At 35.2% G+C, this 20,618-nt stretch overlaps 1 protein-coding gene across 5 annotated transcripts in view; it reads right to left on the bottom strand.

Annotated features, from left to right (window-relative positions):
* Positions 1-717: 717 nt before the first annotated feature.
* The window catches only part of PPP4R4 (protein phosphatase 4 regulatory subunit 4), a 78,384-nt gene continuing 58,483 nt past the window's right edge, over positions 718-20,618 (bottom strand). For 3 of the 5 annotated variants that reach the window (XM_054827657.1, XM_054827656.1, XM_054827653.1), the window contains 13 exons: positions 20,380-20,463; positions 18,911-19,093; positions 18,035-18,140; positions 17,076-17,223; positions 13,811-13,955; positions 12,882-12,923; positions 12,716-12,790; positions 10,381-10,456; positions 9,896-9,976; positions 9,460-9,553; positions 8,944-9,014; positions 8,031-8,169; positions 718-1,847 (listed from right to left, as the gene is read on the bottom strand). In XM_054827657.1, the coding sequence (XP_054683632.1) occupies positions 1,823-1,847; positions 8,031-8,169; positions 8,944-9,014; positions 9,460-9,553; positions 9,896-9,976; positions 10,381-10,456; positions 12,716-12,790; positions 12,882-12,923; positions 13,811-13,955; positions 17,076-17,223; positions 18,035-18,140; positions 18,911-19,093; positions 20,380-20,463 (1,269 nt within the window). In that variant the 3' untranslated portion in view covers positions 718-1,822. Of the gene's footprint in view, positions 1,848-3,973; positions 4,013-8,030; positions 8,170-8,943; positions 9,015-9,459; positions 9,554-9,895; positions 9,977-10,380; positions 10,457-12,715; positions 12,791-12,881; positions 12,924-13,810; positions 13,956-17,075; positions 17,224-18,034; positions 18,141-18,910; positions 19,094-20,379; positions 20,464-20,618 lie in introns of those variants that run through there. The other 2 variants (XM_054827654.1, XM_054827655.1) reach the window with 2 other exon arrangements.

Raw genomic sequence — 20,618 nt, 5'->3', positions numbered from 1 at the left:
AGTTAAAAATGACAGACAAATGACAGCCAATAAGAAACAAAAGACAGACTGTATACAGAACTCATTACATGCTTATTAAAGGGAGAAATAGCTTGTGTTCAAGTTTCTGAACTTACTGGCTGTTCTGCATTGCTCTAGTAAAGGCATCAGAGAGTCAAAAACAGTTTTGAGTCCTGTTCTGCAGCTGGGTACTTGGGATCTGAGTTTGGTCCCTGGCAGAAGTCAGGCTGAGAACAGATTGAGCAGTCTCCTGTGGCCCACGGGTGAGCAGCTGTGGCATGTTGAGTTAGTCCCCAGGGAACTGGGAGTATCTGTTTTCATTAATGAGACAAAAGCAGAACCTAGGAGGAGCCAGTATAGATCATCTGTGTATCTGTATCAATATTGCATGTTAAACATCATAATACTGAAGAAGCTTTTAAAGAAATCTGTGATTTACGAGATCCTACACCAGGCTGCAGAACAAACTGAAAACTTGAGTGTTTCCACAGAATCCAAAACAATGTCTGTGAGTAAAGACAGAGAATACACCTAAATCCAACTGCAGTGTAAGAAGCTTAAGAATTCAGACAGTAAAACACTGCTAAATCCAAAGACACATTTTGTACTTCACACAAGACAGTATACATCCAGCATTATTACTATTTAAAATAAATACCTTCTATAGGTAAATGCTTTTATTTATTTTAATTATAAAAGATGCCCTGAGAAATTTTTTTTTCAAGAACATGCATGTACAGCATTGTCCTAGGTTTTATTTTGAGTAAATCATCATTCATATTTTTACATTATAAAAAGTAACCACACACGCATATGCATTCACAGATCAGATCATCTTTATCATACACCAATAAATTTTAAAAACCACATATTTCTGATATCAATATATTTATGCTGCTTCCATTTTGAAATAGAGAAGCTGACAATAGCTTCATAGGCTCTCTCTCAAGTATTGGCATAAATAGAACTTTTTAAAATAGAATTGCATGTTTTCCCACAGACAAATTTTGATAGAAACATTAGCATTAATACAAACAAATGCAGATGACATCACCAAAGCATGATAGTTTGCAATATAAGCTGATTAAAAACTAGATTCATCATTATAAATTATTCAAGTGAAAATACAGTCTGAAATACTAAAAATTAAAACAAGTATTTATACAACAAAACTTATGAAACGATATTTTTTTTTTTTATACCATCTGGAGACATTTGCTTTTAGATTGCTTTGAAACTTACACAGGATTTTATGAACTTTACTTAGCACTTGTAAAAACATTACCTCCAAACTCACAACACAATGCTACAAAAAAGTTTGTGGTTTTTTATAGACTGATCAATGGCTCTGGACTTTGGTCTTAAAGGAGGTTTGAAGATTCTTTAAAATGTGGGATTACTTTTTCATATTCATAACAAATCCTTCTATTTCTTGCATAAAACATGGGTGCTAAGAATTGCTAAAATCGTAAATAAGCCAATTAAATAATGGATATATGCATTCTGAATCCAAGAATTTGAACTACAAAGGCATAATGGAAGAAAACAAAATCCTCTCTTTAGCTGCAGCAGTTAAGAGCACATAGCCGAAGTTATATTTCATAACATTTCACTACAACATTAGAATTCTGCAACCATTACATTACTTATCAGAACATATTTTACAGCTCGGGATTTTATTTAAAAGATAAAAAGTTTTAACACTGCAAGATGCATTTTATTCATTCCAGGCATTAGAGAGTCCCATCTGCCACTCCCACCTTATCGCACCAGAACGCTGCTTCCACCAGTCTCTGGTTCCCTTCTTTTTCTGTCAGAAGATCTAAGAGTTTGATTTTCTGTTTTTTCTTCATACAAAAGAAGAAACACACATAATATGTTGTTGCTATATTGTTAAATAACATAATAAACTGCTATTGCATGCAACATTTTAATATAACTCTTCGCTGCTGTACTTTAAAAATTACTAGCTGCTGTACTGCACCCACTGAGAAAGTCAAATGGACACTTTCTGAAGGCACTCTTCATTAGAAAAGTGTATTTCTCCATTAAGTTCTCTACAGAAGGTCACGTAGAGATCCCTCTGAGACGGTTACATGCACATAGCTACAAATAATGCCAGAGGTCTGCATCTTAACCCATGATAAAATCTGGGGAAAGTGGAGACAGGGAGGAGAGAGAAGCTTTGAGCTTGTTATTTCTAGGTCTTCTGTTGACCACAACATCATTTGGGCAACTCCTGCATTTTTCATAGCCTTAATTTTTTAATCTTTAAATATACTGTTCTTCAACTTCACAGAGCTATAGGTATATCAATTAACAACTGTATGGGTCAGAAATATTTCAAAGAACAGGGCTTAACTTTTAGAACTCTGTGGAAATATTGATTTGCATTAATATTTTACAGTATCATTTAGACATAACGCAATATATTGTTCTGTTTCACCCTTCAAAATTGCTGATGGAACCTATCATGATAATATATCAGCATCAGGATACCTACTAGCCTCATCTTAGAAACAGGACCCAAATCACATGCCAGTCCCCCTGGACCTCAGAACTCTAAGCATCTTAGATGGCAGGATGAAAACATGATTAGAAGCCATAAGTAATCGACTCAAAGTGTAGTAGATTGGTGGCAGAACTACTTCATCTTGTGCTCCACTTCCTAAGCAATTATATGACTGGATGAAAGACACTATTTTAAACATACTTATGCATATAATTGTTACAACATGGTCACACACTAATATGGATGTCTTAAAGGTCAGTTGTGAATATCTTACAAAATACTGATATCAATTTATTATTCAGAAATTGATTTCTATGTAACAATAAATATACTTCCACTTATTACAGGATGGAAAACCTGCACCCCTCATTCTTGAAGTAAGTTTTAATTGAAAATGAAATAAAATCAGGCACTATCTGTATGTCTATAGGCAAGATGCAAAATTCTTAAACATTGTCTATAAAGCTGGATATTTTATAAGCTGATCTATAAAGTTCTGGAAAATAGTTTTAACCAATTGCATATGCAAATCAATCATATTACAGCAATGTAAACTCAAGCAAAACAGCAATTCCCATCCTAAAAGAAAATATCTTAATCTTATAAAAATGAAAACATTTAAAAGAAGATAATAAAGCTACATAGCATAATAATTCAAGATCGGACAACTTGATGGAACGCAGTGTTTATGAATCATGACAATTTCTGCTCTAGGATGATTCATGATATAACTGGCAACTCTTCAACACAAAGTCAGAAGCACGTTTGCTCTGCAAATTGACTTAAGTAAGGTCTCTTGTGGGATGAAATACTCAACCAGTGTGCTTTGCGATTCTTTCCTATCCCATAAGGTGCTTAAAGCAGGTATTCATCTCTCTTGTGATTCCACCATTAAGTTATACGCGTGCATCTTTAGCATAATTCTTGCATTTTCTATTGCCTGAGTATTACCTAAGGTCTAGCAAATGACACCAGAGGTAATGCTCATTTTCTTGTCACCTGCTTGTGAGCACTGGATCAGGATTTACTGAGATTTTTTTTTCTTGCATGTACATTATCTTCAATAAGAGAATATTTTAATTGACACACACATCTCTGAAACGGGACAAACAAAATGTCTGAACTCATGAGTATGGTAAGTAAAGACCTCAGTTTTCCATCAAACTAACTTTGGATTTTGCAAAATTCTTGGAACAACATGAATATATGAAATCAGAAACTCTTCATCCCTGCAAACTGCACTATATTGTCAAAAGTGAACATTTGCCAACATTCAGGAGAGCACTTTTATGGAAAAGATTAAACGATTAATTTTTTTTTCCAAACATGTATCACTTTGAACTAAGAATCATTAATTATATCTGTTGATATTTTAATTATTAAACAACATATTACTGCCTAATCTTCCATTCTTCACAAACACACATAATTACTTAGAAAAAGAAACATATGAGAAGTTACCTTATTCATGTTGCAGAGCCAATAAACTAAAAGCTAGGACTTAACAGAATTAAGATGGTCAGTGCAATGTTTAACCAGCACATACGTAAATTTGCATGATGTTATAGTCTAAATATATACTCAAATATTATTTTCTCACAAGTTTTCTGCCTTAGTGAATCCATATATGGTGACAGTTATTCATGAGCATCAATTCAATTGCACTTCTCATCACACAATTTTCAAATTCTTCTATCGATAAGAGTTGAGATTGCTTATATATTTGGATATAATTTTCTTCCGTCATTCAACTTAGAAAATAATGTTTCTTTGAAACTTACATTTTTGTACTTTAGTATGTGTACCTTTAGCACCAGGACTAACTTTCTGAACAAATGAAAAGATAAAAGACATACACCTAAACATATCTGTCGTCAACAAGGTCAAGGATGAAGGCATTTACCACCAACCATTCCTGTATCTGTATCTCTTAGTATCTCCTTATAGAGCCGCTCCATTTTCTTATGAAAACAATTAAGTATTGGGCCAGATTACAAAAGCAAAATTGAATCTACAGTGCAGCAGACATTATACCAACTGGAGAGATGTGTTTTCCCATAAGAATATAAAACATTAAAACTCTTATTCAGAATTAAATGTAGGTCACCCTAAGCCTGCTCTTCTTTCTGAAAAAAACCCATTTTTCTTCCCCTAGTATATCCTCTTGGCTTCTGACACTACACATTTTAGGGACTTTCTGAACCAGGGAGAGTATCCAGAAGGAAGAGCCAGGGAACTACAGGCTGGTCAGTCTCACCTCTGTGCCCGGCAAGATCATGGAGCAGATCCTCCTGGAAACTATGCTAAGGCACATGGAAAATAAGGAGGCAATTGGTGACAGCCAAAATAGCTTCACTAAGGGCAAATTATGCCTGACAAATTTGGTGGCTTTCTACAAAAGGGTTACAGCGTTGGTGGACAAGGGATGAGCAACTGACATCATCTAGCCAGACTTGTGCAAAGCATTTGACACTGTCCTGCATGACATCCTTGTCTCTAAATTGGAGAGACATGGATTTGACAGATGGACTGTTCGGTGCATAAGGAATTGGCTGGATGTCACAAAGTGTTGTGGCTCGATGTCCAAGTGGAGAGCAGTGACGAGTGGCTTTCCTCAGGGGTTGGTATTGGGATCAGCACTGTTTAACATCTTCGTTGGCGACATGGACAGTGGGATCAAGTACACCTTTTGCCAACAGCATCAAGCTGTGTGGTGCAGTCAACATGCTGGCGGAAAGGAATGCCATCCAGAGGGACCCTGACAGGCTTGAGAGGTGGGCCCATGCAAAACTCATGAAGTTCAATGAGGCCAAGGGCAAGGTCCTGCACATGGGTTGGGGCAATCCCAAGCACAACTACAGGCTGGGCAAGGAATGGATTGAGAGCAGCCCTGAGGAGAAGGACTTGGGGGTGTTGGTTGGTGAGAAGCTCAACATGAGCCGGCAATGCGCACTTGCAGCCCAGAAAGCCAACCGTAACCTGGGCTGCACAAAAAGAAGCGTGACCAGCAGGTCAAGGGAGGTGATTCTCCCCCTCTACTCCACTCTTGTGAGACCCAACCTGGAGTACTGGGTTGGCTCTGGGGCCCTCAACATAAGGACATGGAGCTGTTGGAGTGAGGAGGGCCATGAAGATGATCAGAGAGCTGGAGCACCTCTCCTATGAAGACAGGCTGAGAGAGTTGGGGTTGTTCAGCCTGGAGAAGAGAAGGTTCCAGGGAGACCTTATTGCAGCCTTCCAGTACCTGAAGGGGGCCTACAAGAAAGCTGGAGAGGGACTGTTTACAAGGGCATGGAGTGATAGGACAAGGGGTAATGGCTTTAAACTGAAGGAGAGTAGATTTAGATTAGATATTAGGAAGAAATTCTTCTCTGTGAGGGTGGTGAGGCACTGAAACAGGTTGCCCAGAGAAGTTGTGGATGCTCCATCCCCAGAAGTGTTCAAGGTGAGGTTAGATGGAGCTTTTTGCAACGTGGTCTAGTGGAGGGTGTCCCTGCCCATGGCAGGGGGGTTAGAACTAGATGATCTTGAAGGTCACTTCCAACCCAAACCATTCTATGATGCTACTTTTTATCACTGTTTTTGATCAGATACCTACTTTCAAATAGTCTGCTGTTAAAGTTTTCACTTGGGATTGGTACACTGAGACTTGAAGCCGAGTCTCCTACATTCCACTTTCCTGCCTGAAGACAAAGGTACAAACTGCTCTCTGTGGGTCTTCTTCTGTCCCTTTCTATTCAAACAAAAAGATAGCACTTTTATTTTAAGTGACAGATAGAAAAACCTTTGATATTTGTAAAAGTTTTATGTGATGCAAAAAATGTCTAACCAATCTTTGCATTTAATTCCTTTGTGAATATTAATCCATTTATTTTCCTGAAATCCTTGTGAGACGGATGAGTAATTGGAGTTTCTACAATGGTTGCTAAAAAAAAAGTTACAATATTTGAACTAATTTTCTGGTTTTAAAGACAGCGAACAGGTATATGCAGTGATTAGAACGAAAGCACATGGATTTTTGAGCACACCTAATTTTTGAAAGTACGTAGCACCATACTTCATTTCATGTACTCAAGATACATGTCCCATTTTCTTCATAGATAGCTGAAAATGTCAGCATGTCTACTAATCTAACTATTGAGTTTGAAATCATGCTCTTTGAAATTGGTGACCACCTAATGGTAACCTGTAAAATGTCTGAGGTAAGTACTGTGGGTAATATTTAAGAGAAGGTATTAGACTCTGTCAAAGACAGGGATAGAGTGCAATTTGACTTGGCATCTAAAGTACTTCTGCAATGAAACCACTGACTCCACAAACACTCTACCTTCATTCACTACTTATATTTGAACCTTTTGTACAAAGAAAATGTAGTTTTAAAAACAACAGGTCACTACGCAAACTTGATTTCATTCCAAAACAAATTTGTCTTGTACAGTAAAATTCTAGTAGAAAAAACCCTACGTGATCACACAGCAAGAGACTGTATCATAACACAATGTATACAAGTAGCTGAATGCACACCTTGCATTCTGGACTCTCCTTTCATTCTTGGTCTCTCATACCTATTCAGACTTCCAAGGCCCAGCTTGCATTTCCCCATCCTTTTCAGCTTCTAGTTCTAGTTTTCACTACACTCAAGTCTACTTTCCCAACCAACCTCCCTTTCTTGCTATAGCTGCCTCTTTTCTGTTCTGCCTTGGCTAAGAAAGCAAATCTCTCTCAGTTTGAGCACCCAAAATTACAGCTAGTCCAATGATAGTAATTTAGAACTACTATAGTAGCTATAGTGTAAAAGGAATCTGCAGGGAAGTAGCTGCTAGAGTCTACAGAGATTTGACTAAGTACACATCACAGCGATTTTCTAAGAAAAGACTTACACTTTTATCACAGGAGCAAACAAATTCATCTTTCATTTTGTTCTTGCAAAACACTGAACAGCTTAGGCTGATGTTTAAAGAAAAACAGCCTGAGGGAGATGCCTAGCATTGATTTTTTTTTTTTTTTTTAATCTAAATGGTTAACGTAAGGCAAAGAAGGCAGCCTTCATAACAAGTAGCAGACCTGGTTCATCATAACTCTGAAAATTCATCATTAATTTGTTACATAGTATTACATAAACATATATAAGGACATAAAAAGAGGTAAAAGGAAAAATTAAATCATCTAACAATACATTAATTCTGCATCTCAAACTACAGGCAGCTAAATCACAGTGACTGTAATTATATATCAAACACATTAACCTTCACTGTATCCCATTCCACCCTCCCCATCATGTACCAGCTGAATGCAAACGTGCAGAACCACCAATGTGAAAGACTAATGAAGAGGGAATGCAACACAATCTTAAAACCACTTGTAATTGTACACATCACATTTCTATCCTGTTGGTTTAGTATTTCAAAATCTGGGCACAGAACTATCATAAATATAGGCTTAATTTTATATGGCTTTTTTGAATTCTCTTTGAAAATGTTACTCATGAGCTTGATTTAATCTCTTGTCAAACACTTACATGCTCATCTTTCGAGACTGCCTCTCCTTATTTCCATTGTTCTTTTGGTCAGCTGAGTTAAATAAATTGCGAGAAGAAGAACTGGAAGGGAAGGCAGTGTTTCCACTATTACCAGTAGAATGAGTCCGGAATGAATCATCTGAAATAGAGAGTTGCAATTTAGACAAAGAATACACAGAGAGTGAATGGAATGAGCTGTTTTTCCTGTGGCAATACTGGCATATTTCCTATGGCCATAATGCAAAAGATTTAAGTTTCTATAAGGGAATGGTTTCAACTTAACATTTCTTCAAGTATTTTTATGAAAAAAAGTTAAATAAAAATAATTAGAAGACACATTTTGGAACAGAAGATTAATACATTTAATATATGAAAATAGTGAGATTTAATTGGTCAATCTTTAGCTGCTTAAAATTTAGCTATTTCATCTAAGCTAATTATCTAGTGTCTATTGGTAGTGAACAGAAAAAGGCAGGTTCCTCTAGCAAGCAATTCATCTCAGTGTAATCTTTAATCATCCAAACTCTTCAACAGCAAATGGAGAGAGGGGCATTTCCAGACAGCAGTTTCTCTCCCTTAATCCAGTAGAAGTTATACATATCCCTTTCCTCGTGTAAAATGGGTGGAAGCAAATTGCAAGAACAACTTTTTTATGACATCCAAAATGCCAATCAAGAAATGCCAAACTGATTTTACTTTTACTACTTTTAAATGTGACTTTAAACAAACATGCAAACAAAAAAAAAATCTGAAAAAAGGTAGACTAGCACTTAATTGTTCAAACATATTGGATATCTAGTATTCTACATTCTTTAGGAGTATGATATCTTACAGTATGCCTGTTTAATGGGGCCCACATATTCAGCACCAACACAAAAAACTAATGTAAAATATAATATAATAACCTACTTACCACTAAAGGACAACATACAACTCTTTCCCATTCCTGATACTGAAGATGTATATCCTGTAGCAGAGCTTTTACTTAAAAAACAAAACAAACCAAATTGCTTATTACAGAAAAGTGTTGTTCTTAATTGTATCATCCTGCTGTTTAATAATATTTAAGGTAATTTCTGATTTTATATGAACAAATTAAATGAGAGTTATGCTGAAATTTCTTTAAGAAATGTACATATTTAGATTTAGCAGTTCATATTGAAAAATATTTTTAATATATGATAAAAGGTGATATACATTAACTTAAAAGGAATTAATAAGAATTTGTAGGCCTCAGCACATCCTAAAACAGTATTTCTTCCCTGAGTTCAAAACTGCATACCTTAATTAAACAGAAAGCTGAAAATTTACGTCACAATTCAGTGAGCACATCACTACTTTCATACATTTGTGTGCATATAATTTGATAACAGTTGTCTATTAGGTAAACAGTTGCCTATGAGGTAAGCAATGAAGATAATAAAAATACTTAGGACACTTGTCTATGTTGCTGTATTTTGGATGTAGTGCTTGAGTACTGAAAGACTGGCTTCGAACCAACTTGGATTTCTTGTCGTCTTTGCCTAAAATTATAAACAGCAAAAATTTTTTAACATGGAGATCATTGCATTTCCTCAATAATTAAGAACACTTTTTAATATCATTTTCTGTCAACCTATGCTAGCTGAATGAACTGATTTAAATACTTCAATAACAATAAATAAACCTTATGTCACCTAATTATATACTAAAGAATAAAATAAAACTAAAAAACATAGAAAACACAAACAGTTCTAGGAGTGGAATCTTTTCCTATGTGCAGCAGGTGAAACCCTGGCCCACAAACGTCAACAGCAGCTTTCGTGGGTTTTAACCTGCTGATGTGAGATCAAAGCATTCTAGAAGGGTTTTTAAAGAGTTCTTACCTGCTGATGTACCAGAAGAGCTTCCAGGAACAGAGAGAGTGATACTTTTTGCCAACACCGATGATGTTTTACTGTCTCTACCTAAAAAAAAAAAAAAAAAAGTCTAGCATAAATACTTCTGTCTTAAAGTTTAACTTTAAATAAAAAAGAGGACATAACATATCACAGTGCTGGGGTAAACAGCGATAGTATCTAATTCAGTGCTACTAACACTTCAAATATACCACAGACAAGTATTTACATTACCTCCCAAAATGAAAAATACCAGACAACAGTCATGTATTTTATAAATAAAGGTAAAAGTCTTCCCTCTAACATAATGAGGCCAGTTTTCATAAACATCTTTAGAAATATATAGAAAAAAAGTTTTATTGCCACTTTCTAAAAATCTATTTACTGTATAAAGTGTCTTTTCTGCTCCCTTCTCTTCTACCTCTGTAGAAGAGTAAGGTATGCACAAACAATAAGTACATAAATAAACTTACGCTTCTTTTCAAACATTTTATCGTTAATACTTGTAGATCTTCCTTCACTTTGCTGCTTCTCTTTTTCTAATTGTTCCTTAAAAAAAAAGAATAATTTTCTTAAGTATTACTCAGAAAAAAATATTGTGTTTCAATTAAGGACTGCTTCCAAATCACCAAAATAAGTTAATTTCTACTCTTTACTACAATTAGTACAACGCCTAGTGAATATCCAGAGAATCAATGAAATATTACAGAATGAAATCAGTATACATATCAGGGTACATATAAAAAAAAAATCACACGAAAAAATGTTGACTTTAATTATGAAGGAACCTCAGAGTTGAAGTTCGCATTTTTAACTTATTAAAACTATGCCTGGCCTTTTATTTTTAGTTGAAAAGATACAAAAATTGGCAGCTGATAATGTAAAATTTTTGCACTACACAGATACTCTGATAATAGAACTGGCAATAGTTTTTAATTCAAACATACAATTCAATGAAAATGTTTTTCTCAAATGGTCAAGTGTGTCACATATGTTCAAACTTTTTAAAGGTCTAACATCTAGAGTTGATAAGCCTTTATGCAAAACAAACGCAAATTTTACAATTCTTCAAGTTTAAGGAATTTATTTGCCTGTCTGTAATATTAGCTAGCCTTAGAATACCTTTTGAGACCACAGCCATAGAAAGAAGACAGTGTTAACACAGCTACATCAATAATTTCAAAAGTCAATACTTGTTTCAGGATTCTTGGTGAATAGATAACACTCCAAAAAGCTGCATAATATTATCTTTATTATGAACGTAGTGCAGAAAAGTGCCAAGTGAATCATAATTGTTCTACTCTATTTTTTCATTTCACTCTAATTACTACCCAAGTTAAAAAAAAAAAAAAAAAAAAGAGGTAATTAATTCAGGTCAAGGTTGCTGGAAGATAGTTTCTACTAAGTCAATTACTAAAATTAAGGAAACTTATTAACATATTCAGTATTAAAAACTGTAGCAGTCAGATACATTTAACTGGGATCAATGGCTCCTCATCTATTTAGCACTGTAACAGGTCATAATTTACTGTGTATGCCTCCAGTTCCTCAAAAGCATGCCTCTTACAGACAATGCTTAATGAGATCTTTGTGACACAGAAAGTATGTCCACATCAATTGCATATATCATAAAAGTATAAGTGCTCTTCTAAAGTCTAGCTGTAGAAACAGGGTAAAAATTAATGTTTATCACACAATACACAATAACACAGAGCTCACTGGAGGCTATTTTGCCACAGGCCCAAATGCTTTCCCTAAAAAACATTAATTGTCTCTACCTAAAAAATGCTAATGTTAAGTGCAAGTCTGAATATCTGTATGCAGGTCCTGAGAACAAAGCTTGAACCTTTGGCTCGAGCTAATGGGAGGTGGCAGGAAGTACATGAGACAAGTATCATGAACTGAGAAAATCAAGTGCCCAACAGAAGGGCCATCTTGAACCTGTTCTTGTTCTCTAAAGAGGAGGTAAATTCCTACAAGTCAGAGGAACAGTACTAAAGAAATTTGGCCTCTTCTAAATCCTATCAGCTTCTTAGCTTCTCCCACCTCAGGCTGGAGAGGAGGCAGCAGAACAGAGGACTGCACTAATCTAATCTAAGCTTTGTGAAGATGTAGTAGGCTATGTGGTGAAGCACCTGCTGCAGCTTTTGCTTACAGCCATGACTGAAGATAAATAGCTTTGTAAGTTTATAAGAAAAGCATTCTGCAGACTTCTCTTCCAATTCCTAAGTATCTTACAGCTCCTTTTCCTCAATACAACCTGCACTAAGTCTCCCTCGTGCTGGGCTGCAGATGTCAATGGCCCTTCTTTTTTTTTTTTTTTTTTCCTGGCTAACAGGAAAGCTTGTTGCACACAGAGCCTCCTTCAGCTTCCTTGGCACAAAAGAAGTTATGGCATTCATTTCTTTGCCTATGGAAGCTGTATATGGATTCTGAGGGGTTTCATTATTCAATTTATCATGTTATACATGCCTGAAAAATTGCTGAGCTCCCTCGAAAAGATTTCATAAAGTGTACTGAAGGGCTCGGGATTTTAGAACTATAGAGGCATCAAACATGAGTATTTTTCAAAAAATTCCAGTTTGCTTTTCTAACTGATACAGCAAAATTTAGGCAGTAAAGAAAAGGAAGTTATATGTTACTTTGAAGGACTTAACCCTATTGTAAAGTATAAAATGAAACCACACACAGATTATGAAACTACCAGGTCTCTCCATAATATGCACTTCCCCTACCTTAAAATTATTGCCTCATTAATATTTAGCTACAAACTGTTAAAAAAGAACAGATTGTACTGATAAAATATACCATTTCCAAAAGGAGATGTTCTTGTCTCTCTTTTTCTTGATCCAATAAATCATTTTCGTAAAATCTTTTCTGAAACTTCAAAATAAAATCAATAAAAATAAAAAATCACTACATGAAAATGGGAATTAAAAGTACTTGGTAAGTATTAAAGTTAGTAAGTACTTACAGCATCTACAGACATCTCCATTCTGTCCAATTCCAACACTGTCTATAAAGAAAATCAAAACATTATTTATCCTTACTCAACTTTTACCTAAAAAACTGATCAGATAGGCAACTTAGAATAGTTGTATTCCAAATTAAGCATGCCTTTTCTTCCTAAACATTTGAAGCTTGTATTTTTGTACTACAAATGCAATTAAAAACTATCAAAGAGTATTCTCAGAGTCCCGCTGAGACTCACAATGAAGGACTAATAGACTATTTATATAGAACTCAAAATACACTCAACAAAAGCACAGAAGCATGAATAGCTGGAGCACGGACCTAGGAACCAAGGCTGAGAAAACAACTCAGGAATCTTTGAACGAGCCAGGATGCTCCAGGCAGGTGGTCACCCAATCTCTCCTGCAGACTGGCTCTATAAGGAAGTCATCAACTTCAGCTATTTCACTTCATGGCTTCTCTGAGACTAAGCATGGCCATCCCTTAAAGATGTACTTTTTCGTGAATATTCACACTACAAAGACATTTGTAACTTTTCAAAATCCTGCAAATCTTTTGTATCATAGAATAAATAGATTAACAAGTTATCTCTACCTCAAAGACTTGATCATTTTTACTAGGGTCAACGTTTAATCCTATCTTTAGTCATCTGTTACTTTTTCACAAATGGTCATTGAGCCAAAATCCTGAATCTCAGCTACTAGAAAGTAACTGCAATGTAAGTAACCAAGGAAACACTAACTCTCATAAATTTGACAGAATGCACTATACTACATCTTTTCTTAATTGTTCAAAATTACATAATAGACAATAGAATTCTTTAGTCTCCTTTTGTTACATTAAAACATCATCAGAAAGCATAACTTTGATCATCTTAACTTTTAATGATAACCCCAAGACAAAATGCTGCTGGAAAAGAAAAATGCTTACTCTTTTTACAATAGTCAGGACATCTTTGTCTTTCTCTTGACACAAAAGTTTCCTAATACATAATTCCAACTGCTGAAGTAAATGTTTATCAGTGGGAATCTTCAGAGTAGATTTAACTTTTGGCAACAAATAGCATAGCTTCATTCTACAAAAAAACCCAGTAAATATTCACCTTTTGACGCAGAAGTTTAATAATCATTATTATTTTTTGTATTGCATGCTACATTTGACATAAAATAATTAAGTTAGTAGGTCTTATTTTTCAGAAATGATTGTTGCTTATGTGTTGTTTCCAGATATACTGCAATATTTTCAAAAACTTCTCCATAGATCAGGACTGCAGTCCTGTATCTGAAAGTCAATAAAGATTTCTTTGGTTTGGGGTTTTTTTTAACCTAGGAAGATCAGCAGACCTCTAGATTTTCAAAATTATCTACACACCTAACTATCAGGTACCTAAATACCTTGGAAGTCTGGTCCATCAGTACAAAGGAGCCTAAGTCTCACCAAAAATCACGTGACTGCAGTTCTGTACAACTGCAAGTATGAAGGTGTATCAGACAGACTACAAGGATTTAACTATTTACTGGCTCCTAAAACAAGGAAGCCCTTCTTCCTGCTACTCTATCTCCCTGCTTCTGCCTGGAGGTTCCCCCCACCTGGGCTGTCTCTGCTACTGGCTGGACCTTTCATCAGCTCAGGCAGCCCAACTCTCAACTAACACAGCAGAAAACCAACTTACGGGGGCACAGGGGGCAGAAAAAAAAATGGACAGTTTTCTGATGGTGTAGTGAGTTTAATCAGCCTAGCCAAAGGTCCAATAAGCGCTCCTCAAGGCAATAGAAGGGGTGGACAGTGTGATAAGGAATCAGGGTGAAAGAAAAGCTGTAAGCTGCTCTATTGACTGAGGATGCAATTCTAAATGCAGTAAATAAAGGGAGAAAAATTATTCATATTAAAAAAATCAAGAACAAATGTCAAACAATACTTTTGTGCTCAGACACTGTGTGGTTACTTTTTTTTTAATTTGTTACTAGGTGCCCCGGGAAGCTCAACTTTACATGCTTTGAAACTGAACGGCATGAAGTACTTAGGTGAACTTAACCATGTCTTTTCTGTACAAAGGACTGAAATTGTTCTCAGGGTAACCAGCCCACTGAGCTGGAAGGCAGAGATGGGGAGCAGAATAATCCAAGAGGAAATGATTAGCAACCTGCTACACCACTTAGACACACACAAGTCCATGGGGCTGGAAGGGATCCACCCAAGAGTGTTGAGGGAGCTGGCGGAAGTGCTCACCAAGCCACTTTCCATCATTTATTAGCAGTCCTGGCTAACCGGGGAGGTCCCAGTTGACGGGAGGTTAGCGCATGTGATGCCCATCTACAAGAAGGGCCAGAAGGAAGACCTGAGAGAGGGGAGGTTAAGATTGGATATTAAGAACAATTCTTTGCCAAAAGGGTTATCAAGCATTGGAACAGGTTGCCCAGGAAAGCGGTTGAGTCACCATCCCTGGAGGTATTTAAAAGATGTGTAGATGTGGTTTAGTGGTGGACTTGGCAGGGCTGGGTTAACGATTGACTCAATGGTCTTAAAGGTCTTTTCCAACAAAAACGTTTCTATGATTCTATAATAATTGATTTGCCTTGATTCTTAGATACTGTTTCTAAACTGGTTACATAAAAAAAATGTGTTCATTGCTTTCTATATCATTAACACCAAAATACTCTGCAGATTAAATAAAAAATATTTCATACATTTAAGAAAATAAAAATCACTGCATTTGATCAGACAGTAATAGCATACAATAGGGAGTAGTTTTAATTTATAGGAGTAGATTGAAAAAACCCTCAAGAACAATACATGGTGATATTCTCTGCTGTTCTCAGATTCCACTGGCTTGTGATCAGACACAACCCCATGCCAGAGATGGTAACTTTGTGATTAATAACATTAAAAAAAATTCTTATATAAATTCATCTGACTTTTTATAGCTTCAAAACCTTCACAACTTCCCATTACATAGAATTACATCATTCTGTAGAAAGCTAGAATAGTATCTCCCTAAGTTTGTTTTAAAATCATGAGCTAACAAATATGTCTGACTCGTAAACTTCAATCTACTACAGACAGTGCATTCCTTTCATAAAAAAGTGTTAGGGAACAATCCAGAAAAGAAATATGACAAAACTAATTTTAATGTCAGTTAAGGGATTGCAAGTTTCCATTAAATTTTAATAATGAATCAATAGAGCTTTTAGTTAAAAAATGTTTGTTAAAAGCAATAATCTACTTCAGATTATATACAAATTTAGTTTGTTGTCTTAATATAATCCCCTTAATTTAAGGGCATGAGACATGAATATTAACCTGTACGCACAAAATGTCTCAGTTTTTAGGTTTGGAATCCTGCTGAATTGAGATGTTGGACTTATACTAAACACAAGGTCTATTTAGATATCTTCACTTTGTAATAAACCATACTTGCTGAAGCTTATTGAATGCACACATGTATGTACAAATTATGGTTATGTAAATCTCTATGCAGCATTAGTATTAGATGTTCAGACATGATGACAACATGAATTACACACCAGAAATAAGATTAAAAATGTAAAATCACACAAAATATATGACCAAAAAAAAAAAGAAGTTGTTTTGTTATTGGTAATAACTGCCTGGTCCCTATCTGTTTAGTGAAAAAATAAATTGACTACAAAAATAACGGAAAAAGCACTGTATAAAAATGAATAACGTACCAAATTCCATTATATTTTTCTATTCTTTTTCAATTTACTTTAACAATGAAATAGAAAACTTTTACATAAGGTAAAATCTAAGATAATTTGTTAAGCTCAGGCCACTGAAAGAATTGCTCGTATGATTTACTTCACATATAGTGATGTTGAAATGGATGGAAGTTAATGGAGGCTGTGAAGTTATGTTTCTCTCTCTACACCCATGAAACAGCATATTACTTTCTTCTCATCTATTGCTGGCTCCTCTGCCTCAGTGTTCCTTTCTCAGTCCCAAAATCTGACAGTTTCAATCAGCCCCCCCAAACACTCAGAATGACCCGCTTCTGTGGTTTTCTAACATCATTCCCATAGTCCCCTACACCTTTAATACTGGTCACCCTGAAGGCTCTGTATCTTTTTACTCAAGTCCTATAATTTAAACAAGACATAAAACCTGTAACAATATTTCTTATTATACCATTTAAAGCTTTTTTCCTGTACACTGCTACATACTCCTTGTACAGTACCTCACATTTGCCACTGGATCATGTGTAAGCTCAAGCACAGGTAGAAAGAAGTATTTACAGAAGAATGATTTTGAAAACAGTTCCATTATGAATTCACAAGTATCTAAAAAACGAAGTCTGTTCCAATAGCTTTTTCCTTGGCCCAGTTCTGAAAAATAACAATCCACAGATATTATCTATTAAGTTTTCAATGTCAGCTAGAAAACATTTCAAAGGTTAACCTTTGACTCAAAGATGATAATCACACTCATCAAAAGGCACAGGTTCTCAGCCTATCTCAATTCTTTCTTTCAGTGAAAACCTAACCTTCTGAATTCAATAGCTATTTCTGTCACTGAGCATTTTTTTTTTCAGAAATTCAACCTGTCCCTTTAACTATCTGAAAAAGCAAACATAGCAAGTGAACTAGCTACTGTGTTGAACAAAGCCCTGTATGCCTTTCCAACCATGTCAAAGGTGTATCAAAATTACTGTGTAAATGTTAAGGATTGCTAATGGGAACTATTCAAACTTCTAACCTATCTTTAAAATACATAGCATAGACCAGAAAGCCAACTTATGTGACTAACTCATTCATAAATTAATTTCTGAGAAGATTTATTCAGCACTTGTTATGCTAAAGCCTCTAGAGAATTTTACTTCTATAAAGGAACTCTGCTTTGTATATTACAGCACCTACAGCTAAGCAATTTTGGATTCAAGAAGTAAGGTTGGAGGGGTCTTGGCATATTATCAATTTCCCACATTGCCTCCTTCCCAATTCCTTTGCATAAGCTTCAGATATATTCCTCGCATACGCACAATACGCTTTGCCTGGCGATAATATGAGCAACTGAATGTCTTCTAAGTGTAATCCCACCAATGATGGCAGGAAGTTACACTGAATAAATATAACCATAAATAGATCTTCACTCAAAGCTAACTTGTCTCTCTAAGTCATCAAGGAAAAATTATCTTACGTTCGATCAGCTTCTGAATAACCTCATGCCTCTGTTCTTGTTTGCGATTATAACGTAAATAAACGCAGAGAGTTCGAGCAGCTGCTTTTTGGACTGGCAGGACATTCTTGAAAGAAATAAAAGGAACACAATTAAACATACCTGAAGGAATATGACTAAAAATATATAAAAATTCGAGAAGTAGAAAAAACAGCTAAAAATTAGCCTGATTTTATAAATTTTGCAATAATTGGCACAATGTAAGGGAGAAGAAGGAAGTTTGGCCAATTAATGAGACACCTACTTCTTTATTCCTTCTGCCTAACTTGTTTTTTGAACTATTTCATAAACACCTTAAAGTATTCCATGTTTGGAAAGCACCTTCTACATTGTAGGTGTTAGAAAATAAAATTTACAACATCTGCTCTTACAGCAGACAGTTTTACTCTTGAATGAATTCAATAAAATTTCAGACTAGTAGCTCTAAGTGATCATTTTCAGAATCAAGTGTTCTTTCATAAAGAATGGAACACAATGTGAAGTATCGTACGGAATCAGGAAAAAGATGACATATCTCAGAGGAAAAAGTTTTGATTTACCTAGAAACAAACTGAAAATGAGCACAAGGAAAGGAAAGAAGTCTTGAGTGGGAGGAAAAACATGACAATCTGCCAATCCAAATTTTGCACCTCAAATGGGGGGGATTTCTCAGAGCAATTTCTCAGTCTTACATTAAAAAAAAAAAAAAAAAAAATCACAGTCTGATATACCCTATGCAATGAGAAGTAGTACTTTAAGATTAATATAATATATGAAGTACCACATATAGCAAATATCTGGTGGTCATTGTTCTAAATAGCATAAACATAAAAATGGGAAAGAGACAGGCAGGCTCACATTTGTCAAAATGATTGTCAACATTCTGTGAAGAAAACGGTAGTAAATCTGATCACTTGATATGATATGAGGGAGACATGCATATTTTTGTAGTAACTTCTCGTGAGTTCTCCATTTTAAAGAAGTTGCTGCTCTCTGTTCTGCTGTTGTTAATGCAGGAATCAAGTCAGGAATAGACAATAACTAGAAATAAAAATATAAATGTTAAAATAATTTTACATCTTCTAGCTGTATGTCATGTTACTACACTCAAAAAGCACATCACAACACTGTAAGAAGGGAAGACATTTTAAGGGATTAATTAATTCCTCTCCTCAGACAGGATTAGCTACACTGTGACCATTTCCAACAGATATTAGTCTAACTTGCTCTTAAAAAAAAATTATCGATCCGGTTTAAACAATCTCCCTTAAGCAGTAAATGCCACTTAACTAGTCAAAAAGCTATTCCAGTACCTAACTACATACATTTTCATTTCCAACCCCTCCTCCTGACAAAGAACAACTAATCATTGTTCTCTTTGTAATACTCTTTTACAGATATGACGACCATTATGACAACCCTCTTTGGTCTTCTCTTTCTCAAACCAAATAAATCCCATTTTCCTTCTAGCCTCAATCTTTGCAGCTATTCTTTCAGATCACTAATTAATTTTAGTAGGAATTATACACCTTTTCTCAGTAGGAGGTAAAGACTTCATAGTAGCCAAGCTAAATTCTCCTTAGCACTAACCAAAATCAAACAGACTGCCACACTTTACATGGCACTCGTTTTATTTTATATACATTTACAGCTGTAAACATCTGACAAATTCACATTTTAAATTACACTCTCAGCTTTTGTCCATACAAGAAAATAAATTTATTAAGTTCTTATATTGTTGGTATAGCTCGATTTCTCTTAGGAAGAATGCTTAAAACAGTATCTTGAAGCAGGAGATGATCTTTCATGTTCCATTTTGCAGGTGAGGAGTCACTGAATAAACCATCATCCAGAGCCACATATAATTAAATTAGCAAAGCTGGGAACTGAATACAGATCTCCTAAAACCTAATTCAGTGCCTTTACTTCAGGAAATAGGCTTCCTTCTAACAGAAACTGTGTCTGAAAATGGTAGTTGCCACATCAATATAAAACCAGAGTAATTAGGTATTAGCTATCACACCTTTAGTATGAAACCAAGTTTTGTTTTAACCTAATGATTGTATTACAAAGTTTGATCTATTTCAGCAAATCTGTAGTTAATTAGAAAAAGAACATGGATAAACTGTTCATTTTTATATTAAGTCTAATCTTTCAAACCCCCTTTTTTTTTAAAGTTTATAAAGTCAACAATCAATCAAAAAAAATCACAGAAACTACATCTCTCCAAAGCAGAAACTAATAATGAAAGACTTTTTATAAAATATATGTCTGAACAACTTTGCTACTACCTTCATTTAGAAAGCAAATTAAAAAAACATACCCACCTTGCTTTCCGATCCACTGTTTTCTCCTCCACTAGTCATTAGTTCAAGGATTTCAGGAAGGTGACCTACCAGGGCATCTAATACCTATTTAAAGAAAGGCTGCATGAATAAGGTCTGTAAATTAATTTGACTCAATTTTTATGCCTCACCAACGTATCTCTGCTGACATCTCATATGTTACTGTTTTCTCACATCCATGTTAAAAAAAAAAAAAAAGACACACAATGTATTTGCATTGA

The sequence above is a fragment of the Grus americana genome, chromosome 5 (genome assembly GCF_028858705.1).
Source record: "Grus americana isolate bGruAme1 chromosome 5, bGruAme1.mat, whole genome shotgun sequence".
Lineage (NCBI taxonomy): Eukaryota > Metazoa > Chordata > Aves > Gruiformes > Gruidae > Grus > Grus americana.
The sequence above is the reverse complement of the archived record's forward strand: the minus strand, read 5'-3'. Positions and strand labels throughout refer to the sequence as shown.